The 25,448-nt window shown below is 40.2% G+C and overlaps 1 protein-coding gene and 1 non-coding gene across 2 annotated transcripts; both read left to right on the top strand.

Annotated features, from left to right (window-relative positions):
- Positions 1–3,507: 3,507 nt before the first annotated feature.
- On the top strand, positions 3,508–3,969 carry LOC112721578 (uncharacterized). Its single transcript, XM_025772630.1, has one exon. The coding sequence runs from the start codon at positions 3,508–3,510 to the stop codon at positions 3,967–3,969; it is 462 nt and encodes a 153-aa protein (XP_025628415.1).
- Positions 3,970–16,615: 12,646 nt separating this feature from the next.
- On the top strand, positions 16,616–16,723 carry LOC112724154 (small nucleolar RNA R71). Its single transcript, XR_003163332.1, has one exon. It is a non-coding gene; the product is annotated as a small nucleolar RNA R71 (small nucleolar RNA).
- The last annotated feature ends 8,725 nt before the right edge of the window (positions 16,724–25,448 follow it).

Here is a 25,448-nt window from a genome sequence, read left to right on the forward strand (position 1 = left end):
AGAGCTACCAAGGTCATGGCATACCTAAAAAGGGCGCCAGGCCGAGATCCAAAAAGATTACCCGACCTAGAAAGGTAAGTACTAACATGTACACACTCTTATCTTCATTTTATTGTTTAAAAGATTGCAGATTCCCTAAAAAGTTTCCTACCAAGACGCTTGACTACGGCAGGTCGGCAAGGTGAAACACCAAATTCACCGCCCGATCACGACAAAGTCGGCAAGATGAAAACCACACTCATCGTCCGATTACAAAGCGATAAGTCGGCAAAGTGAAAACCAACTTCACCACCCGACCACGATGAAAACCGAATTCATCATTTGATTTCAACAAAGGTTGACAAAGTGAAAACAAAATTCACTGCTATACCAAGAGGCATTAATCTGAAACACAAATTTCACTGCCGGATCACGACAAGGTCGGCAGGGTGAAAACCAAATTCACTGCCCGATCACGATAAAAGTCGGCAAAGATGAAACCAGAATTCATCGCCCGATTTCGACAAGGTCGGCAAAAAAAGTGAAAGCAGAATTCATCGCCCGATTATAAAGCAACAGATCGGCAGAAAGTGAAAAACAGATTCACTGCAGGATCACGATAGAAGACCAATAAAGATGAAAACGGGATTCATCCAAAGGTCGACTAAAACAGAAATCACCTTCTACAAATCGGCAAAGATGAACACAGAATAATGCAAGAAGTTATCGAAAGTGATCCGAAAAAAGAACCTGACGAGGTCTTATGGATCGCTAAAATAATAACTTAAAGACTGGCCGACGTTGAGAAGTCAGACCAAGTCAACCCAAGTTATCAGCAAATCCTTGGAAAGAGGTCTGGCCAACCCTATAAAAGAGGAATTGCTATAACTTAGAAGAGATCGACCTAACGAAGTCGGTCTCCTACGAAAAACAAGTTATAAAAGTAATCTCTAAAAGAGATCTGACAAAGGTCCAAAAAAGAAGATTACAAAATAACTTAGAAGAGATCGACATAAAGAAGTCGGTCTCCTACAAAGTAATCCCTGAAAGAGATCTGACGAAGGTCCAAAAAAGAGGATTACAAAATAACTTAGAAGAGATCGACATAAAGAAGTCGGTCTCCTACAAAGTAATCCCTGAAAGAGATCTGACAAAGGTCCAAGAAAGAGGATCACAAAAATAACTTAGAAGAGGACGATGTAAAGAAGTCGGCCTCCTACAAACAAGTTATAAAAGTAATCCCTGAAAGAGACCTGACAAAGGTCCAAGAAAGAGGATTACTAAGAAATAACTTAGAAGAGGCCGACATGAAGAAGTCAGCCCGAGCCAATTAAAGCTACAGCTTGGACCGACAAGAGGAAGTCAGACCAACAAAAGCTACAGCTTGAACCGACAAGAAGAAGTCGGACCAACGAAAGCTACAGCTTGGACCGACAAGAAGAAGTCGGACCAACAAAAGCTACAGCTTGGATCGACAGGAAGAAGTCGGACCAACAAAAGCTACAACTTGGACTGATAAGAGAAGTCGGACCAACGAAAGCTAAAGAAAGATCAACAAGAGAAATCGGACCCACGAAAAACGTGCGCTAAAAGGGACATAGCTTTGCCCAAAAAGCCACGGCTCCACGACAAGGCTATCGAAATTGTTCAGACCAACTAAAAAGGTTCTACCAAGGAACACTAAAAAGTTGTCGGACAAGTTAGCCCCAAAGGACCACCTCGACCAAGCAGAAAGTGGACAAAACAAAAAGAGGTCGGATAGCAAAAGTACCAACACTCTACAAACATCTCACAAAGGCAAAGGAAAGGTCAAAAGACCAAAGGAAGCCCAGGAATGCTTTGCTAAAAGGTACGAAGTCTTGAAAAAAGACACTACTTAAAAGGCAAAAGCACAAATCAAAACGGCGCTAAAAAGTCATCCAAACAGACTATAAAAAGGTTTCCCATCAGGAACACTACCTAAAAAGTTGTTGGATTATGACTAAAAAGCCCGAGAGGTGAAGACAAACAAGTCGGAAGAAAGCTGAAAAAACCTCTCAACAAACTAAAAAAGGCAATACCAGACTCGCACAAAGGAGAAACTACTCAAGATCGACCAAAGTCAGGATGCTTGAGCACGACTTCCTCAAAGAGATCGAAGCTCCGAAAGCACGATCTCGCGGAAAGGTCCAAACTCAAGTAGGGGCAAAGTCGTACAGGTCGACGTCAACTAAGAAGAGGCGCAAGTACGATCTCAAAAAAGAACAAGCCAAAAGGTTGAGAAACAACTTAAGGCTCAAATGTTCTTAGCTAAAAGGGATACAACTCCACTCAAAGAAGGCACAATCTCAAACAGGGTACGTACGTCATCCGAGACTAAAAAGGTTCAATATAAAGAACACTAAAAAGTCATTGGACAAGTCACTAAAAGCCCGGATATCAAGCCGCAAGGATAACTTCGCCAAAGCAGAGGGTTGTCAACACAAAAGCAAGGCGTGATCCAGAAGGCAAGGGTAGAAAACCCACACTACCACTCAAAAAAGGACGGACTGTGAAGTACCAAACCTCTAGAAAATCTGCAAAAGATTGCAAAGCAATGAAGAAACAAGCCAGACAGATGCTTGAGCACGACTTCCAAAGAGATCAAAGCTCTGAAAAGCACAATCTCACGGAAAGATCGAACTCAAGCAGGGGCACTGATCATACCCTGGGTCAAGCTGTCCGACCCGGGATGTTTAGCGACAAGCCGACCGACCTCTTCAGGTCAGACTATCCAACCTCTTCTCAAAGAGCTCGGCCAATGACCGACCTCTTCACAAAGAGCTCGGACAAAATGCCACAGAGGCCCAAGTAGGCCCAAACGAAGGAACACAACCCAATCTAAAGGCAGCTAAAGCCTAGAAAGATAAAGGCAGTTCCCCAGAAGATAAGATGACCTCATTCAAAGATAAGATAAGATAAGATAAGATAACTATCTTATCTCCAGAAAGGTCACTCTACAACTACTATAAATACACTGGAGCACCCAGGTATAACTCATACTCTGATTCTACTAAAAACCTGCTTAATACCTGTGCTAACTTAAGCATCAGAGTCTCTTGCAGGTACCCCCCACCCTCCAGTGCAGCAAGTCCAACAAGTTGGACACAACAGCTCCGGCCGCCACCAGCCAGCCGGACATGCCATCTCCGACCAGTACAGAAGATCTCATCCGAGATCGACCTCCAGTTTCAGGTAACCCTCGAAACAGTTGTAATGAACTTTTTGAGAAAGAACATCTTCAGCAAATTTGGGGTGCCTAGATCCCTCATCAGTGATGGAGGGACACACTTCTGCAATAGGCAACTTGAAGCACTCTTTTCCAAGTATGGAGTCAAGCACAAGGTGGCAACCCCATATCACCTACAGATCAACAGGCAAGCAGAGATTTCAAATAGAGAGCTTAAAAGAATTCTTGAAAAAACTGTTGGAAGCTCAAGAAAGGATTGGCCTAAGAAGCTGGACGATGCATTATGGGCCTATAGGATAGCCTTCAAAACACCTTTTAGAATGTCTCCATACCAATTGGTGTTTGGTAAGGCTTGTCACTTAACAGTTGTGCTTGAACATAGAGCATTTTGGGCTCTAAAAATGTTGAACTTTGATGAACAAGCTGCTAGAGAAAGGAGGCTTACGCAACTAAATGAGCTGGAGGAGTTTAGGAATAAGGCATATGAGAGTACAAAGTTCTACAAAGAGAATGCAAAAAGGTGGCATGATCAGAAGATAGCAAGAAGGGAGTTTACTGAAGGGAAAAAGGTGCTGCTGTACAATTTGAGACTCAAGTTCTTCCTTGGGAAGCTTAAGTCTCGATGGTCAGGACCCTTCACCATCCTCAATGTATCCCCCTATGGCCATGTAGAGCTCATGGAAGATGAAAGACAAAGGACCTTCACTGTGAATGGCCATAGACTCAAGCATTACCTAGGGGACTCACTGGATGAGAAGAGAGTGAGCTACAACCTCAGCTAATAAAGGAAGAACGTCAAGCTAGTGACGATAAAGAAGCGCTAGTTGGGAGGCACCCCAACACTTCATATCCTTTGATTTATTGCTTCCTTAGAAGTAGTTAAAATTTGCCAATTTAGATAGTTTGAGATTCAGTTGAAAGTTTATGTTTTCATGCCTTCTAGAGGTAGATTGTAGATAGTGGATTAAGAATTTGGTTTTCTATTTTGGTAGTTAGGAGACCCTTATATTCTGTTTCCTTTTGGTCTGAAAATGCAATTTGATGAATACCTTTGCTAATGATGAACTATTGGGCTGAGAGCTAGCTAAAAAGCTAAGTTTGGTGTGGCCACTAATGTACTTAATCTAGACTTACCACTTTTGAACAAATCATATCTGAAGGTATGCCCAGAGATTAAGTTTGGTGTGGCCACCAATGTACTTAATCTAGGCTTACCAACCTTTGAACAAATTGTGATTAAAGGTAAGCCCAGAGATTAAGTTTGATGTGGCCACCACCACACGAAATACCACCATCTAGCAAGCCCAATACTACCAAATCTGAAAGCATTTAATATATTGGGGAGAGCATGAACGTGGTTTAAATGTGTTCAAAAGAGGATGAAAGCGAAAGTATATGAAAAGATTGGAATTATTCTACCTTTATGAACACATTAACAACCCAATGATGAACCCAATTTATTATGATGCAAGGGGATTAAGTTTGGTGTCCCAAGGGACACTCATCAGTTGCAAATTCAGCCATCCATATTAAAGAGGAATGTGGAGGATTCTTTTGTCATTACTAATGGGGTTTCGGTTTTATTTTCAGGAGAGAGAATGGGACCCACATGATTGATAGAACATAAAGCAAAGAGGTCAAAGTGTACTTGCACTTTGGAACTCAAAAGTTGCAGGAAGTAAAGTGGGATAAGGATTGGCGCCTCTTCCCACGCTAGGGGCCACTCCCCAAGTGGAAAAACATTGAATTACCTTACTTTCCACCATTCGAACCTCACTTTACACCCCTATAAAAACCCTACTTTTCCCACCTCTTCTCACACTTCAAACCCCAACCCACAGACAAAAAGACTCTACAAAGCCTTCTTTTTTTTCATCTCTCTTCTTTTCCCCTTACCTTTCTTTCACTACTCCCCTACCTTTTTCTTGATTGGGATGATCAAGCTCTAAATTTGGTGTTGGAGCAAAACTTTGTGTTGCTTGCTCTCTTTTACAACCTTCCCCAACACCTTTTTCAATCCTTTAAATACACTCCCTTAACCCAATGGCACCACCAAAAACCTCAACAGCATCAAAGAAAAGAAAGACTAAAGAACCAACTTCTGGATCCTCAGGCTCAGGTTTCAACGAGTACAAGTTTCTCTCCTCATTCAACCAGAACCAGTTTTATGGTTGGGTGAGTGAGAGGGGGATCATCCCAGAGGTCGGTTTCCAACTGGGGAGAAATGAGCACCCTGAGATCAACAGGGAGATAAATAATAGAGGCTGGGCACTCTTGTGTAACCCTCCAAGGAAGGTGGTAGAAAGCTTGGTGAGAGAGTTCTATGCTAATATTGTACCTCAGCCAGGATAACCCTATGGCTATCTTAGCTATGCAAGGGAAAAGTCCATTGATTACAGCCCCACTAACATAGAGAGGATGCTGATGGTGAAGCAGACAACCTCTACCCGGAGCTATGAGGAGAGAATGAAGCAACAAGACCTAGGATTTGATGAAATCCTAAATGAAATCTGTGTGTTGAATGTACAATGGATAAACGACAAGGATGGGAGGCCCAACCAGCTGAGAAGAAGAGACTTGAGCCCCCAAACTAGAGGGTAGCTGGATTTTGTAAGGAGGTCCCTAATCCATACATCTAACACTTCAGAGGTGACCAAAGAGAGAGCTGTGCTCATATACAACATCATGAAAGGTGAGAATGTCAATGTTGGGGAATTGATTGCCAACAACATCAACAAAATTCTGAAAAGCACCAAAGATAGCTCAAGGTTGGCATTCCCCATCATCATCCAAAGGATGTGTGATGAAGCAAGGGTGGAGAGGATAATTGATGAAGTGCTAGTGGAGCAAGAAAAGCCCATAACCTCCAAGAAGATGGCCAAAGTGGTGGCTGTCAACCCACTTCAGAGGGCCTGGGAGCATAGAGCTCATGCTCATGAGCCACATGTGCAACAACAAGAAGAAGAAGAAGCAGAGGAGCAACCACATTTTCTAGCACTCCAACCACCACCATATCAGCAATACCAACCATTTCCAAAGGGATCCAATTGGGAACAATTGCAAGGAGATGTACACCAAATGAAGGGAGACCTACACCATCTGAGGGAGGATGTCAACCAATTCAATGATAATCAACAACAACAATGGAACCAAGTGAATCAAAGCATACAACAACTCCAAGGGAGTTTTCAGAACCTGAAGGAGCAGCAAGACCAAATTAATTGGGGGAGAGATGCAAGGTAGCCTAGGAATGATTCTGGAATGACAGCTACAATAAATGAGGAGCCTTGCTGAATTCAGACACCTTTATGAAGCAAGAACTGTAGCAAGAGGGGAATATGACTACTACGCACAAACAAAGTTGAGCTACCTATGCAATGCAGTAGCCAACATGAATCCCAATTACCCTACCTATATGTAGAAATTGGAAGAACTCAGCACAAGGCAGGAAGAAATAGCATACCAGCATAAGGAAAATGTGAAATCCTACATGAGAAGGCTAGGATTTTGGAAGCCTAAGGACAAGAAAGCACAAGAAGGATCCTCCAAAAAGGATGAAGATGACTCCTCCCCTTCCGAGAAAATAGACAATGGCAAAGGGACAATGAACTGAAGTTGAAGCTGCTCAAGGTTGGTAAGTCCCATGGTTAACACTCTCTAATTTCTGAATCATGTTTAAGTTTTTCTCTCTGTTTTAAATTTTGTTTCTGAATAATTGCAACATTAGGATAGTTTATTTTTACTGCTTAGTTTTTTTATATATCCTGAAGTCTTTTGTGAGTCCTTTTTAATTTCAAGAAAGAAAATGCAATGTTATTTCAAGTTTTTACAATATCAATAAAAGTATAGTTTGTCTTCATAAGAATTGTTGTGATTTGTTATAAGAGCAAGAATAAAAGAGACTAAGACCAAGAGAGATTATTCAACAAAACTAAGAAACAAGAAACTAAGTGTAGAACCTTGAATGAATAAAAAGGGAAAATAAGTCATGAAAGGGAACTAGTCCAAGAAGGTATGACAAGTAAAGGTTAAGGGGTATTCCTTGAACATCTATAGAACCAAGAAGTAGTAAGCAATAAAGACCCAAGGCTCTGAGCATCAACTACAAGGATGGAAAGAAACATTAAGAAGCTCCCAAGAGTTAGAGAACCTAGTATATCTTATGGTGAAGATGTGTCAAGAAGAGGCCTGGGCAAGTAAATTCTTAGGGGTGTTTCAACACCTAGTACCCTAAAGCCAACTGGTTTGGGAGTTCTAATTGAAAGCCTAATTAAAGGGTTGTCTTGAGACAAAACACTTAGATTCGTGGTCAATAAATAGAAAAAAAAGAACAACTAAAAAGAAAATGAAATAACTCTTGCTACTTCAAGGTGACAATCAATAAAAAGGACCCCTGAAGCTTATACTTGAAGGAACCCTCAAGGATCTAGGAACCTTTGTGACATTGAAACAAAATTATTCATGCATGTATTAAGCACTTAGTCCTACTCTTAGTCATGTTTGCATCTATTCAAGGTCAAAGTCTCAAGTCATAAAAAGGGCTACTCACACTAATTTGCTTGGGACAAGCAAAGCTTAAGTTTGGTGTTGTGATGACTTGCATCATCTACCCTTTTTTCTTGCATAAAAAGAACTATAAAAGAGCATAATCTCATTTGATCATTACAATTCATGCATTATTTGATGAGCATTATAGTACATTGCTTTGAAATGAGCTTGTGCTGAATTTCAGGTGAAAAAGACATCAAAAAGGGGGAGAAAACAACAAAAGAAGCTGGGCATGTGAAACTGGCGTGCCACTTGGAGCAAACGCCACAAAATTGTATTGGCGTGCCACGCCAGAAGCTGGGCATGGCACGCTAGTACTAAAATCCAGAGAGGATCCTCCAAGCATTTACATGGGCGTGGCATGCCAGAATCTGGGAGTGGCACGCTAGTACAACTTTCCAGAGAGAAACAATGAAGGCCACCAAAGGGGTGTGGCATGCCAGGCTGGGCGTGGCACGCCAAACCCACCACTTGAGCCATGGGCATGCCACTTGGTATCGAAGGTGTGGCACGCCAGCTTTAAAATCACTTGGGCGTGCCACTTGAGGAATCAGACGTGGCACGCCAAGCTAAGAAGGACACAAATGAATGGGCGTGCCACTTGAGCAATATAGCGTGGCACGCTGGTACAAAATTCCAGAGAAGAAGTTGAAGGCTAAAAAGGCTGGGCGTGCCACTTGAGCAGTAAGGCGTGGCACGCCAAGCTTCCACCCTTACTTGGGCGTGCCACTTGAGCAAATGGGCATGGCATGCCAAGGTACAAAGAAGGCCAAAGCAAAGGTTGGGCGTGCCACTTGGTGTCGAAGACGTGGCATGCCAGCTCAAGATCCTCACCTGGGCGTGCCACTTGAATGCTTGGCGTGGCACGCCAGCTATTGTAACCAAGGCAAATGATGGGCATGGCATGCCAACCCCTAGGCGTGGCACGTTGGTTATATTTTCCAGAAAGGGAGAAAGAAGGCCAACTATATGGGCGTGCCACTTGGCATCGAAGGCGTGACACGCTAGCTTTAAAAACCACTTGGGCGTGCCACTTGAGTCCCAGGCGTGGCACGCTATCATCACCAATCAATCAAGAGTTGAAGAGAAGACCTGGGCGTGCCACTTGAGTTCTGGACGTGACACGCTAAGCAAAAGAGCCAAGCACATGATGGGCGTGGCATGCCAAACCCTGGGCATGCCTCGTTAGTTCAACTTTCCAGAGAGATAGATCAAGCACATAGCATGGGCGTGGCACGCCAAACCCTGGGCGTGCCACGCTTGTTCAAATTTTCAGAAGCTAAAAAGGAGAGGGAAAAAGCCTGGGCGTGCCACTTGGGCTCGAAGGCGTGGCACGCCAGGCTAACCAAGGCTTTAAAAAGGCCTGGGCGTGCCACTTGGGCTCGAAGGCTTGGCACGCCAGGCTATCCAAGGTTTTAAAGAACCCTGAGCGTGCCAATTGGGCTCGAAGGCGTGGCACGCCATGGTGGTCAATAGAGGAAGACGTGCCACTTGAGGATTGGGCGGGGCACGCCAAGTCAGATTCAGAGTGAGGTGTGGCACGCCACTGAAGCACCAACCACACGCCAGCTGTGAGATCACATTTATTGAGTTTCATTTCCCTCCAAAATGTAATTTTACTTTCACTTTTGTATTTTCTTTATTTGCTAGTGCTAGGAGTAGTATAAATAACCCTTGAAAGTACTGAAGAAGGGGTTAAGCAGTGGAGCTATTAGTTGAAGCATAGTCAGATCACTTTTTCCATCTCTTACTTTTTCTTGAGCTATGAGTGATGGGTGGAAATCAGATTCCACACCAAACTCACCGACAAGTGTACCGGGTCGCATCAAGTAGTAATAACTCAAAAGAGTAAGGTCGATCCCACAGGGATTGATGGATTGAGCAATTTTAGTTAGGTGATGAATTTAGCTAAGCAAATGTTTGATGAATTGAGTGATTTTGATTGACAGAAGCTAAATTGCTAGTAAATAGAAGTACAGAATGTAAATTGAGCAGAAGAATAGAGTGCAGAAGGTAAATTGACTGAATCTAAAGGTGCAAAAAGATCAAATTGCATGAAACTTAGAGTGCAAGAAAGTAAACAAACTGAAACTTAAATTGCAAGAAAAGTAAATAGCTGATACGTAAAGTGCAAGAAATGTAAATTTGCTGAATCTAAATTGCTGAGAGATGTAAATTGCTTGAAGAGTAAAAGGAATTTGGGTGCTGGGATTTGGAATTCGACAAGAAAATATAAATTGAAGCAAATTAGAAAGATATTAGATGAAGGGGTTCAGTTCAGTAGCAAAATAGAAAGGAAAATTTCTTGGAGAAACAAACAGTAAAAAAACTTTATTCAATTATGAAATTCTTAAAAGAGAAATTGAAGATCGAAGAAGAACAAAGAGATTAGAAAGTAGATCTAGATCTCACTTGCTCTCTTGATCCAGCAGAAAAGTAATTGCAAAAGAAATAAAAAAAAGAAAGACAGTAAATGAAACTTAGATCCAATTCTCCAATTCCCAAAATAGAAAAGTAGAAATTGCAGAAGAAGAAAATGAAAACAGAAATCTAAACTCAGATCCAATTCTTAGAACACTTGAGAAGAGAGGCAAAAAGATGATTCTCAAACTTAGAATCAATGAAGCTCTTCAATCTCAATTCAAATGCCAAGAACAGATAGCAGAAGTTGCAAAAGAAATGAAAATATAGAAAGAAAAAAACTCAGATCCCAATTCCCAAATCCCAAAGCCAGAACAATTCAAATCAAAGTGAAAACTAAAATAGAGCTCCAGGTCCAAAGGTAAAAAGATGCTGTACAAATCAAATTAACTCCTATTTATACACTTTCTATTTTTGGTTTTCAGAATTTGGAGTGGGCATTTCAAATTGGTGAAGAAGTGGATCCAACATGGTATTTGATTGAAAATGGTCTATGGGTCCTAGCTCCAGTGGAGCGCTCAGTCAGGATTATCAATGCAGCGCTACAAGCCTTATCATGCTTCCCTTGCGTGCTTGCAATTCCTCAGCGCTCAGTTTGAAGATGCAACGTACCACTACACTTGCTCCTTGGTTCCCCCTTCGAGCCTGGCTGCTCCCCTTTTTGCCAATTTCCACAGCGCTCAGCGAAGAGAATAGAACGTAGCGCTCCCTTGCTTGTTTGGTTCCCTCTTCGAACCCTGGTTGCCCCTCTTGTGAGTGCTGCGCCTTGATTTTCTTTTGAGCCATGCCCGAAAAAGGTAAAAGGAGTTAACGTAGCGCTCACTTCAATTGAGCGCTGGTGCCTTGTAGTTAAGCGCTCCGTTTTAATTGTCAACGTAGCGCCCTTGCTCTCCTTGCTTGGCCTCTCCATACTAGCGTTCACTCTTTGAGCGATACGCTCACTTTTTGAGTGATGTGCCTGGTACGCAGAATTGTGATTACACTTTAATTATGTAAAATTTATTGCTCTTTCTTTCCCTGGTAATGGCGCCAAAAACATGATGCCAAGACCATGGTTCACAACTCCGTGTAACTAACCAGCAAGTGCACTGGGTCGTCCAAGTAATACCTTACGTGAGTAAGGGTCGAATCCCACGGAGATTGTTGGTATGAAGCAAGCTATGGTCACCTTGCAAATCTCAGTTAGGCAGATATAAATTGATAATGGTGTTTTCGAATAATAATTAATAGAATAGGGATAGAAATACTTATGTAATTCATTGGTGAGAATTTCAGATAAGGGAATGGAGATGCTTTGGTTCCTCTGAACCTCTGCTTTTCTGCTATCTTCATCCAATCAGTCTTACTCCTTTCCATGGCTGGCTTTATGTGATACATCACCATTGTCAACGGCTACTTTCGGTCATCTCTCGGGAAAATGATCCAATGCCCTGTCACGGCACGGCTAATCGTCTGGAGGCATCACCCTTGTCAATAGCTTCATCTTATCCTCTCAGTGAAAATGATCAACGCACCCTGTCACGGCACGGCTATTCATCTGTCGGTTCTCGATCATGCTGGAATAGGATTTACTATCCTTTTGCGTTTGTCACTAACACCCCGCAATCGCGAGTTTGGAGCTCGTCACAGTCATCCAATCATTGAATCCTACTCGGAATGCCACATACAAGGTTTAGACCTTCCAGATTCTCTTGGATGCCGCCATCATTCTAGCTTACACCACGAAGATTCTGGTTAGGAGATCTAAGAGATACTCATTCAGTCGAAGGTAGAACGGAAGTGGTTGTCAGGCACGCGTTCATAGGGAATGATGATGATTGTCACGTTCATCACATTCAGGTTGAAGTGCGAATGAATATCTTAGAAGCGAAATAAGATGAATTGAATAGAAAACAGTAGTACTTTGCATTAATCTTTGAGGAACAGCAGAGCTCCACACCTTAATCTATGGAGTGTAGAAACTCTACCGTTGAAAATACATAAGTGAAGGTCCAGGCATGGCCGAGATGGCCAGCCCCCAAAACGTGATCAATAGATCAAAATATAATCCAAAGATTATCCTAAGATCCTAAGATGATCAAAAGATGTCTAATACAATAGTGAAAGGCCCTATTTATAATAAACTAGCTACTAGGGTTTACAGAAGTAAGTAATTGATGCATAAATCCACTTCCGGGGCCCACTTGGTGTGTGCTTGGGCTGAGCTTGAGTGTTGCACGTTTAGAGGTCCTTCTTGGAGTTGAACGCCAGTATTTGTGCCAGTTTGGGCGTTCAACTCTGATTTTGGCTCCTTTTCTGGCGCTAGACGCCAGATTTGGGCAGAAAGCTGGCGTTGAACGCCAGTTTACGTCGTTTATTGTTGGCCAAAGCATAAACTATTATATATTGCTGGAAATCCCTAGATGTCTACTTTCCAACGCAATTGGAAGCGCGCCATTTAGAGTTCTGTAGCTCCAGAAAATCCACTTTGAGTGTAGGGAGGTCAGAATCCAACAGCATCAGCAGTCCTTCTTCAACCTCTGAATCTGATTTCTGCTCTCAAGTCCCTCAGTTTCAGCCAGAAAATACCTGAAATCATAGAAAAACAGACAAACTCATAGTAAAGTCCAGAAATGTGAATTTAACATAAAATCTATTAAAAACATCCCTAAAAGTAACTAGATTCTACTAAAAATATACTAAAAACAATGCCAAAAAGCGTATAAATTATCCGCTCATCACAACACCAAACTTAAATTGTTGCTTGTCCCCAAGCAACTGAAAATCAAATAGGATAAAAAGAAGAGAATATACTATAAATTTCAAACTATCAATGAAACATAACTCCAATTAAATGAGCGGGACTTATAGCTTTTTGCCTCTTGAATAGTTTTGGCATCTCACTCTATCCATTGAGGTTCAGAATGATTGGCATCTATAGGAACTCAGAGTTCAGATAGTGTTATTGATTCTCCTAGTTCAGTATGATGATTCTTGAACACAACTATTTTATGAGTCTTGGCCGTGGCCCTAAGCACTTTGTTTTCCAGTATTACCACCGGATACATAAATGCCATAGACACATAATTGGGTGAACCTTTTCAGATTGTGACTCAGCTTTGCTAAAGTCCCCAATTAGAGGTGTTCAGGGTTCTTAAGCACACTCTTTTTTTTTTTGCTTTGGACCTTGACTTTAACCGCTCAGTCTCAAGTTTTCACTTGACACCTACACGCCACAAGCACATGGTTAGGGACAGCTTGGTTTAGCCGCTTAGACCAGGATTTTATTCCTTTAGGCCCCTCTATCCACTGATGCTCAAACCCTTGGGATCCTTTTTATTTGCCCTTGCCTTTTGATTTTAAGGGTTATTGGCTTTTTGCTCTTGCCTCTTGGTTTTAAGAGCTTTTGGCTTTTTCTGCTTGCTTTTTCTTTCTAAATTTTTTTTTTGCCTATTTTTTTTTCTGCAAGCTTTGTTCCTTGCTGCTTTTTCTTGCTTCAAGAATCATTTTTATGATTTTTCAGATTATCAAATAACATGTCTCCTAGTCATCATTCTTTCAAGAGCCAACATATTTAACATTCTTAAACAACAATTTCAAAAGACATATGCACTGTTGAATTAAAACATTTTTTCTTTAAGAGAGGTGATGGATTCGTAGGACATTCATAACTTTAAGACAAAGTTACTAACTACTAATGATCATGTAATGAAGACACAAACATAGATAAGCACATAACATAGAAAACGAAAAACAGAAGAAATAAGAACAAGGAATGAATCCACCTTAGTGATGGTGACGTTTCCTTCTTGAGGAACCAATGATGTCCTTGAGCTCTTCTATGTCTCTTCCTTGTCTTTGTTGCTTCTCCCTCATTGCTTTTTGATCTTCTCTAATTTTATGAAGGATGATGGAGTGCTCTTTATGTTCCACCCTTAGTTGCTTCCAATAATTGTGTGGAAGAAAATGTATCCCCTGAGGTATCTCAGGGATCTCTTGATTTGCAGTCAAATGTTCTACCACTGAGCTATAGACCCTTGATGGAAGCTTTTGTCTTCCCTTTCCTCTTTCTAGAGGTTTCTCTGGCCTTAGGTGCCATCAATGGTAATGGAAAAACAAAAAGATTATGCTTTTACCACACCAAACTTAGAATGTTGCTCGCCCTCGAGCAATAGAAGAAAGAATAGAAGAAAAAGAAGAAGATATGGAGGAGATGGAGGGATGTGTGTATGGATGTGAGTGGTGAATGGAGAACAGAAGGGATGATCATGAATGGAGAGAGGGAGGGTGAGGTGGGTGGAGATCTTGTGGGATTCACAGATCCGGAGATGATCCTGTGGTGTCCACAGATCTTGAGGTGTCAAGGCATTTACATCCCTGCACCAATTTAGGCATGTAAAATGCCCTTGCACACAACTCTGGGCGTTCAACGCCAGGTTGGTGCCCATTTTGGGCGTTCAACGCCCATTTGTTGCCATTTCTGGCGTTGAAGCCAGAACCATGCTTGTTCTGGGCGTTCAGCGCCAGGATGCTGCCCATTTTGGGCGTTCAGCGCTAGAACCATGCTCTGTTCTGGCGTTGAACGCCAGGCAGATGCTCCTCAAAGGTGTGATTTTTCTTCTGCTGTTTTTGATTCCGTTTTCAATTTTTATATTTATTTTGTGACTCCACATGATCATGAACCTACAAAGACATATAACTAAGAAAAATATAGTTAGATAAATAAAAATTGGGTTGCCTCCCAACAAGCGCTTCTTTAATGTCAATAGCTTGACAGTGGGCTCTCATGGAGCCTCACAGATGTTCAGAGCATTGTTGAAACTCTCCAACACCAAACTTAGAGTTTGGATATGGGAGTTCAACACCAAACTTAGAGTTTGGTTGTGGCCTCCCAACACCAAACTTAGAGTTTGACTGTGGGGGCTTTGTTTGACTCTGCTTTGAGAGAAGCTTTTCATGCTTCCTCTCCATGGTTGCAGAGGGAGATCCTTGAGTTTTAAACACAAGGGAGTCCTCATTCCATTGAAGGACTAGTTCACCTCTGTCAACATCAATCACAGCTCTTGCTGTGGCCAGGAAAGGTCTTCCTAGGATGATGGATTCATCCTCTTCCTTTCCAGTATCCAGGACTATGAAATCAGCAGGGATGTAAAGGCCTTCAACCTTTACTAATACATCCTCTACTTGTCCATATGCCTATTTTCTTGAATTGTCTGCCATCTCTAATGAGATTTTAGCAGCTTGCACCCCATAGATTCCCAGTTTCTCTATTACAGAGAGGGGCATGAGGTTTATCCCTGAACCAAGGTCACACAGAGCCTTAAAGATCATGGTGCCTATGGTACAAGGTATTATGAACTTTCCAGGATCCTGTCTCTTCTGAGGCAATGTCAGTTGATCCAGATCACTTAGTTCATTGATGAACAAGGGAGGTTCGTCTTCCCAAGTATCAATGCCAAATAATTTGGCATTCAGCTTCATGATTGCACCAAGGAACTTGGCAGTTTGCTCTTCAGTAACATCCTCATTCTCTTCAGAAGAGGAATACTCATCAGAGCTCATGAAGGGCATAAGGAGGTTCAATGGAATCTCTATGGTCTCTAGATGAGCCTCAGAGTCCTTTGGTTCCTCAGAGGGAAGCTCCTTATTGATCACTGGACATCCCAGGAGGTCTTCCTCCTTGGGATTCACGTCCTCCACTCCCCTTGTAGGTTCGGCCATGGTGCTTATGTCAATGGCCTTGCACTCTCCTTTTGGGTACTCTTCTGTATTGCTTGGGAGAGTACTGGGAGGGATTTCAGTGATCCTTTTACTCAGCTGGCCCACTTGTGCTTCCAAATTTCTAATGGAAGACCTGGTTTCATTCATGAAACTCACAGTGGCCTTGGATAGATCAGAGACTAGATTTGCTAAATTAGAAGAATTTTGTTCAGAGTTCTCTGTCTGTTGCTGAGTGGATGATGGAAAAGGTTTATTATTGTTAAACCTGTTTCTTCCACCATTATTAAAGCCTTGTTGAGGCTTTTGATCCTTCCATGAGAAATTTGGATGATTTCTCCATGATGAGTTATAGGTGTTTCCATAAGGTTCACCTAAGTAATTCACCTCTGCTATTGCAGGGTTCTCAGGATCATAAGCTTCTTCTTCATAAGAAGCCTCTTGAGTACTGTTGGATGCAGCTTGCATTCCATGCAGACTCTGAGAGATCATATTGACTTGCTGAGTCAATATTTTATTCTGAGCCAATATGGCATTCATAGTATCAACTTCAAGAACTCCCTTCTTCATGGGCGTCCCATTATTCACAGGATTCCTTTCAGAAGTGTACATGAACTGGTTATTAGCAACCATGTCAATGAGTTCTTGAGCTTCTGCAGGCATTTTCTTTAGGTGAATGGATCCACCTGCAGAAGTGTCCAGTGACGTTTTTGATAGCTCAGATAAACCATCATAGAATATATCCAGGATGGTCCATTCTGAAAGCATATCAGAAGGACACTTTTTGGTCAACTGTTTGTATCTTTCCCAAGCTTCATAGAGGGATTCACCTTCTTTCTGTCTGAAGGTTTGAACATTAGCTCTAAGCTTGCTCAGCTTTTGAGGAGGAAAATACTTGGCTAAGAAAGCCGTGACCAGCTTATCCCAAGAGTTCAGGCTGTCTTTGGGTTGAGAATCCAACCATAATCTAGCTCTGTCTCTTATAGCAAAAGGGAAAAGCATGAGCCTGTAGACTTCAGGATCTACTCCATTAGTCTTAACAGTATCACATATCTACAAGAATTCAGTTAAGAACTAAAAAGGATCTTCAGATGGAAGTCCATGAAACTTGCAGTTCTGCTGCATCAGAGAAACTAATTGAGGTTTCAGCTCAAAGTTGTTTGCTCCAATGGCAGGAATGGAGATGCTTCTTCCATGTAAATTGGAATTAGGTGCAGTAAAGTCACCAAGCATCTTCCTTACATTATTATTATTTTCGGCTGCCATCTCCTCTTCCTGTTCAAAAATTTCTGAAAGGTTATCTCTGGACTGTTGTAATTTAACTTCTCTTAATTTTCTCTTCAGAGTCCTTTCAGGTTCTGGATCTGCTTCCACAAGAATGTTCTTATCCTTGATCCTGCTCATATAACAAAGAAGAGGGCACAGAAAAAAATAATAATAATAATATGGATCCTTTAAACCACAGTATAGGGATCCCTTTGTGAGTGGAAGAAAAGAGGGGGAGATAAAGAATGTAATGTAATGGAAGAAGCACATCTGTGAGGAGGGTTGAGATGTGAGATGAGATGTTGGTAAATGAATAAATAAATAGAAGGAGATGAGAGAGAAGGAATTTTCGAAAATAATTTTTGAAAAAAGAGTTAGTGATTTTTGAAAATAGTTTTTTTTTTTGAAAAATGTTAGTAATTTTCGAAAATTAAGATTTAAAAATTAAAATAATTAGTTAAAAAGAGATTTTTGAAAAAGAGAGAAGATATTTTCAAAAATTAGAGAGAGAGAGTTAGTTAGGTAGTTTTGAAAAAGTTAAGAAACAAATAAAAAGTTAGTTAGTTAGTTGAAACAAATTTTGAAAAGATAAGAAGTTAGGAGGTTAGAAAAGATATTTTGAAACCAACTTTTTGAAAAAGGTAAGATAAGAAGATATTTTAGAAATTAGTTTTGAAAAAGATTTGATTTTTAAAATCTCAATTAATGACTTGATTCATAAGAAATCACAAGATATGATTCTAGAACTTAAAGTTTGAATCTTTCTTAACAAGCAAGTAACAAACTTCAAATTTTTGAATCAAAACATTAATTGATTATGTTATTTTCGAAAATTTGATATAAAAATAAGAAAAAGATTTTTGAAAAATATTTTTGGAATTTTCGAAAATAACTAAGAATTTTGAAAAAGATTTGATTTTTGAAAAAGATTTTGAAAAAGATAAGATTTTCAAATTGAAAATTTGATTTGACTCATAAGAAACAACTTGATTTTAAAAATTTTTGAAAAAGTCAACTCAAATTTTCGAATTTGATGAGAGAAAAAAAAGGAAAGATATTTTTTATTTTTTTATTTTTGAATTTTTATGATGAGAGAGAAAAATAACAAAAAGAATCAATGCATGAAAATTTTGGATCAAAACAATGAATGCATGCATGAATGCTATGAATGTCAAGATGAACACCAAGAACACTATGAAGATCATGATGAACATCAAGAACATAATTTTGAAAAATTTTTAATGCAAGGAAAACATGCAAGACACCAAACTTAGAATTCTTTAATGCTTAGACACTAAGAATTCAAGAATGCATATGAAAAACAAGAAAAGACACAAAACATGCAAATGCAAAGATCAAACAAGAAGACTTACCAAGAACAACTTGAACATCATGAAGAACACCATGAATGCATGAAATTTTCGAAAAATGCAAGATGCACATGCAATTGACACCAAACTTATAACATGACTCAAGACTCAAACAAGAAACATGAAATATTTTTTATTTTTATGATTTTCTAAATTTTTTTGGATTTTCATTTTATATTTTTCGAAAAACTATTTTGGAAAAGAAAAATAAGGATTCCAAAATTTTTAATATGAATTCCAGGAATCTTGCCATATTAGTCTAAAGCTTCAGTCCAGGAATTAGACATGGCTCACTAGCCAGCCAAGCTTTCAAAGAAAGCTTCAGTCCAAAACACTAGACATGGCCAATGGCCAGCCAAGCTTCAGCATGTAAATCAGGAACAGCAACAGGTGGATTAGCAACAACTAGCTTGCTCTTGATAACAAATTGCTAGCCTCAGTCCAAATGAATTTAGACATGGCTTTACAGCCAGCCAGGCTTCACATGCTTCATGAAACACTAGAATTCATTCTTTAAAAATTTTGAAGCCATAGAATAATTTATTTTTGAAAACTTTTTTTTTTTCGAAAACAAAAGAAAAATTTTTGAAAGATTTTTTGTTTTTTTTGTTTTTTTTTTTTTTTGAAAAATTTTTGAAAAGAAAACAAAAAGAAAATTACCTAATCTGAGCAACAAGATGAACCGTCAGTTGTCCAAACTCGAACAATCCCCGGCAATGGCGCCAAAAACTTGGTACGCGAAATCGTGATTACACTTTAATTATGTAAAATTTATTGCTCTTTCTTTCCCTGGTAATGGCGCCAAAAACATGATGCCAAGACCATGGTTCACAACTCCGTGTAACTAACCAGCAAGTGCACTGGGTCGTCCAAGTAATACCTTACGTGAGTAAGGGTCGAATCCCACGGAGATTGTTGGTATGAAGCAAGCTATGGTCACCTTGCAAATCTCAGTTAGGCAGATATAAATTGATAATGGTGTTTTCGAATAATAATTAATAGAATAGGGATAGAAATACTTATGTAATTCATTGGTGAGAATTTCAGATAAGCGAATGGAGATGCTTTCGTTCCTCTGAACCTCTGCTTTCCTGCTATCTTCATCCAATCAGTCTTACTCCTTTCCATGGCTGGCTTTATGTAATACATCACCATTGTCAATGGCTACTTTCGGTCATCTCTCGGGAAAATGATCCAATGCCCTGTCACGGCACGGCTAATCGTCTGGAGGCATCACCCTTATCAATAGCTTCATCTTATCCTCTCAGTGAAAATGATCAACGCACCCTGTCATGGCACGGCTATTCATTTGTCGGTTCTCGATCATGCTGGAATAGGATTTACTATCCTTTTGCGTCTGTCACTAACGCCCCGCAATCGCGAGTTTGGAGCTCGTCACAGTCATCCAATCATTGAATCCTACTCGGAATACCACATACACGGTTTAGACCTTCCAGATTCTCTTGGATGCCGCCATCATTCTAGCTTACGCCACGAAGATTCTGGTTAGGAGATCTAAGAGATACTCATTCAGTCGAAGGTAGAACGGAAGTGGTTGTCAGGCACGCGTTCATAGGGAATGATGATGATTGTCACGTTCATCACATTCAGGTTGAAGTGCGAATGAATATCTTAGAAGCAAAATAAGATGAATTGAATAGAAAACAGTAGTACTTTGCATTAATCTTTGAGGAACAGCAGAGCTCCACACCTTAATCTATGGAGTGTAGAAACTCTACCGTTGAAAATACATAAGTGAAGGTCCAGGCATGGCCGAGATGGCCAGCCCCCAAAACGTGATCAATAGATCAAAATATAATCCAAAGATTATCCTAAGATCCTAAGATGATCAAAAGATGTCTAATACAATAGTGAAAGGCCCTATTTATAATAAACTAGCTACTAGGGTTTACAGAAGTAAGTAATTGATGCATAAATCCACTTCCGGGGCCCACTTGGTGTGTGCTTGGGCTGAGGTTGAGTGTTGCACATTTAGAGGTCCTTCTAGGAGTTGAACGCCAGTATTTGTGCCAGTTTGGGCGTTCAACTCTGATTTTGGCTCCTTTTCTGGCGCTAGACGCCAGATTTGGGCAGAAAGCTGGCATTGAACGCCAGTTTACGTCATTTATTGTTGGCTAAAGTATGGACTATTATATATTGCTGGAAAGCCCTGGATATCTACCTTTTAAAGCAATTGGAAGCGCGCCATTTAGAGTTCTGTAGCTCCAGAAAATTCACTTTGAGTGCAGGGAGGTCAGAATCCAACAGCATCAGCAGTCCTTCTTCAACCTCTGAATCTGATTTCTGGTCTCAAGTCCCTCAGTTTCAGCCAGAAAATACCTGAAATCATAGAAAAACACACAAACTCATAGTAAAGTCCAGAAATGTGAATTTAACATAAAATCTATTAAAAACATCCCTAAAAGTAACTAGATTCTACTAAAAATATACTAAAAACAATGCCAAAAAGCGTATAAATTATCCGCTCATCAGTGCCTTGTTCCTTTGGATGATTGCCACGCTTTAATATCATGGGTCATGCTTTGATAAGGCACGCTTTCCTGGTTCTTTTTTTTCTTCATCATTTCTTCACCTACAAGTAATCAAAACAACCAATCAAAGCATCACCAAATTCACAAGATCTCTGCATTAATCATAAAATCAACTAATTCTAACATGAGTCTTATAATTTTGTGTCAAATAAATGATGGTTGATTGAATTAACATAACCATGAAAATCCACTCCAAGTCACTTACTTATTATGCAAGAAAGTGCGTAAAACCTAATCAAACAAGTGAAAAATACTTGAACAGCTAGTATAAGATGACTTGTCATCACAACACCAAACTTAAATCTTGCCTGTCCCCAAGCAAGCACTAAACATAAGAAGAAATAAAATGAAACAGAGAAGCATAGATGTCCTTATTTAGCAGATAATTGAACTTGGTTCATGGGGTTTTATGCAGACAAATGTAGCTCAATTATTCTTAGCTATTTGATATGGAATGTCTCTTTGATGGTTTACTAGAGTTGCTGCTAAAATGCCTTGCTTTTTGATTGATCCCTGTTAGCTTTTTCTTTCTTTCTTTTGCTTAGAAAGCTTGGTGGCAAGTGTTGCAGCAGCCTTTTGGCTTAATTTTTGCTCGACACTCCTTCACCACAGACACTTGGCTCACAATTTCTTCCTAGGAACATTGATGTCCATCATCTCTTTGGATTACTAAATGCTTTGTAACTAAGTTGCTCTTGATAATGGACTTTCAGTTGGCAATCCCAGATTAGTTAATGCAAATGGCCAAGTTTTAAAATACTCCTCAGAACCTAATTGTCCAAGCATATCCTAGTACAAAAGTACCACAGGCATATGTCCTAAGGTCCAAGCTATTGGTGTCTAGCCTTATTCATTAATAAAAGGCTTTATAGCAGCACCCTAATTCACACTTCAAGGAGCATTTCATTATGTAGCTTTTATTATTGAGCTAATCATTAAATCAAACAAGTACCACCACTGAATTTCATTCTAATTCCTACAACATTGGACAATCACTTTTCTATATCAAACACTTTTCTTTCATTTATGCAGAAGGGAACAAAACAGAATTTAAGCAAATGATTGATAACAAGCACAATGCAGTTCACTTGTAAGAAAACTACTTAGAATATGAAGGTGCAAAACATAAAGCATCTAGAGTCATATTATGTTTCAGGTATGCATCATCCTTATTTAATTGAAAAACATGAAAGAAACTCCACCACCTCCTAATTGTCGTGCTCCTTGCTCTTGCTTGATTCTCCTTTCTTCTTCCTCTTCTTGGTTGCATCTTGAGGTTCTTCAACAGGGCACCTTCGATCCCAAATAGGGTCTATCAGACCTGAGAGTCCAGCCTCCTCCAACCCATGCTGCATGTGTGCTGTATGTTGCTTGGTTCTTGCTCTCTGATGGTCTACCAATTCTTGGCATTTTTCAAATGGCTTGATCTATGGGTTCAATGCTGGCATGCTGTGGACTACATAATCCAACTTTGATTGGGTTTCTATATCATACTCTATTCTATCCACGTGTCTATGCTCCCCAATGGTATGATATATGTTCTTCCACTGATAGAGATTTTGGGTGTATTCCCCGTACTTGGCCTGTCATAGGAATAATTCATTAACTGATTCTTGAACATTTGCTGATTGTTCCTTTTGCCCCTCAAGAATTCTTGCTTGAAATTCTTGTTGTTGAGCCATCATTTGTTGCTGCCATGTCTTTTGTCGTTCCATCATTTGGCGCTGCCAGTTCTATTGTTGCTCTTGATCCTTCAGATACTACTCCTGTTGCCTCAAATATTGTTCTTGATGTTGCTCCTGTGCTCTCACGAATTGCTGAGACATTTCTTCAATGGCTCTCTACATTTGACTCAAATTCAGCGCACTAGAAGCTTGCTCTCCCTCCACTTGTGGTCTTATTCTTCTTCCTTGGGATCTTCTTTCCTCTTGATTGTCATCATCAGTAGCACCTTCCATGCTCCGCCTTGTAATTCCCCTGCCTCCTTTTACCTTCTCTGTATCTTCATCTTCAAAGAGCACCCCAGTCCTGTTGCACAGCCTCAGAATAGTGCTTGGGTGACCAAGCCTACTTGATTTGCTTGTATTCTCAGCCATCTCCTGAATGCTGTCTGCTATGAGCTGCAAGAGGTTGATTTCTCCTCCCTTTAAGATGCAATATGTCAGGATAGCTTGCTAGATTGTGACTTTTGAGGTGTTTGCAGTAAGGAGTATAGACCTCCTCACTATCTCATACCACCCTTTGGCCTCTGGTATGAGATCTATTCTTTTCAAGTGGCTTGGAGCTCCCTCTGAGTCCCTTTCCCAGTCTCTGTCTTCAAAGCATAACCCATGTAATATCTCATCAGGGTCATTCTCACCCTGCAATCTTTCCTCAAAGCTAAGCTCTCCATAGGTTATTACTCTCAACTGTAGGACCCTCATGACTGATGATGAACTAAAATCTACCTCAACACCCCTGACATAGCTCTTATAAGGGGGGGCTGTCCTTGCTTGTCTTCACAACATTTGCGTAGAATTCTCTTATCATGATTGCACTGATGTCTGTGAGAGGCTCACATAAAAGTTCTCACCTCCTTTCCTGGGTAATTCTTCTCATGATAGGATACTCTCCATCCCTCAGTCTAAAGCCCATCTCTAGAATGACGTGCTTTGATTTCATGAGTCTATGATACCTTGATTCATGAAACTGAGACTTAAATCTCTTTGAATCATAAGTTGATGGTTCGGCTACCACTGGTTCTTTTTCCTTCCTTCTCTTAGAACTTGATGAAGCCATAGATTCGAACAGAATGGAGAAGAAAGGATGAACTTGGGTTGAGGCACGGTCTTGTTATGAAAAGGGATGGGAGATAAGTTGTTGTTGGGTATTTTGTGTTGCCTTTGGGTAAATAGGGGCTGCTAGAACGTGTTTAGGATGAAAGCGTGAGTGAAGCAAAAGCAAATAGATGAGGAATTCTTGTATGAGGATAGAAGGGATATGTGAGCTAAGAAGTGTCACCACCTATTTATAGTCAAGGCATGAATCTTTGGAACAAAACCACAAGTGGGAAGGCTTCGGTTGAACAAAATTAATGGTGAAGATTGAGCAAAACATTGTATAAAGCTCATAGCATGGACGGCTAGCATGCAAAGATGAAGGAGGACAAGGATTACTCCCCTATTGGATACATGTGGTTCGGCCTCCAAGGCATTAATGCATGCAGATTTTTTTCCAAGAGAGCACCATTCCCTAGGAACATGTGACTCTCTTTTCATCTTGTCATAACCGTGCATGCTCCCCTTTGTCTTCTTCTCAATCTCCCTTGTACCTATACAATTAAATCAAGACAATGGTAAGCTTTAAGGTTTGAATTACAGTGGTGTAGTGCCAAGCAATAAAGAAAAACAAAATTCTACATGTTCCTTATTCATAGATAACCAATTGAGCTCCTTAGATAGTGAACCAAAATTTGGTGAACACCAAACTTGTCCCCTGCTAAGTGATCCATATAAAATGGAAAGAACATCCATCACAATTGGTACATTCATCATAAGGGACATTTTATTTTCTACCATAAACTCATAAAAATGAAATAATGTATGGTTCATCTATTCATAAATTTGATCCTTTGAGCAAAAATGGTTTTCCTGAGATTCAATGTATATGTAGACACCCAACTCAGTGTTTGGCTATATACTCCACCTGAATAAATAAGTATATATCCCAAGATAGCTTGAGAAGATATTTTGGAGTGTCTTTAGGTACACCAAACTTAGGAATCAGACATATGCTTCACAATGATATGTGCAATTATTAAATCTGCTTGTAAGAACTTCAAATATATGCTAGGAGAACCATTTATTGAAATTAAAACAAAGTAAGAATATTAAATCATGGGCTGCCTCCTATAGAGCGCTCTTTTATTGTCATTAGCTTGACATTGACTCCTTATTAGGGTGGTTAATGATTGTGGTGCCTCAATTTGTCTCCTCTCACTGTAAGCTTTCTTCCAGTGCCTTGATGTTCAATCTCTGTATGCTCCAGTGAGAGTATCCTGTTGATATTGTAGTAATCATCAGATTGTTCTTCTGTCCCCAACTGTTGGTAGATTAGTTGCACTTTATCTCCCTTTGAGAATCACTCAGTTGGGATCTTTTTATTTTTTCACCCTTTTAGAGCCTTTTTCTTACTTTTCTTTCCTTTTTTTGTGATCATTCTACTTTAACAGTGGGCTGTATTTTAGGATCTGTCTTCTTAGTGGCCAACACCTCACCTTCTTCTTGCTTTCTCACATCATTCTACAGTCTCATTTTCCTTTTGTCCTGATTTGCTGATTGTCTCTTGCTTTGGAGGGGAACTAATGAGTATCTCCTTAGATTCTTCCTTCCAATGCACGTCTTCTCTGTCATCCTTTATGCAGTTTTC

Source organism: Arachis hypogaea, chromosome 11 (genome assembly GCF_003086295.3).
Source record: "Arachis hypogaea cultivar Tifrunner chromosome 11, arahy.Tifrunner.gnm2.J5K5, whole genome shotgun sequence".
NCBI lineage: Eukaryota > Viridiplantae > Streptophyta > Magnoliopsida > Fabales > Fabaceae > Arachis > Arachis hypogaea.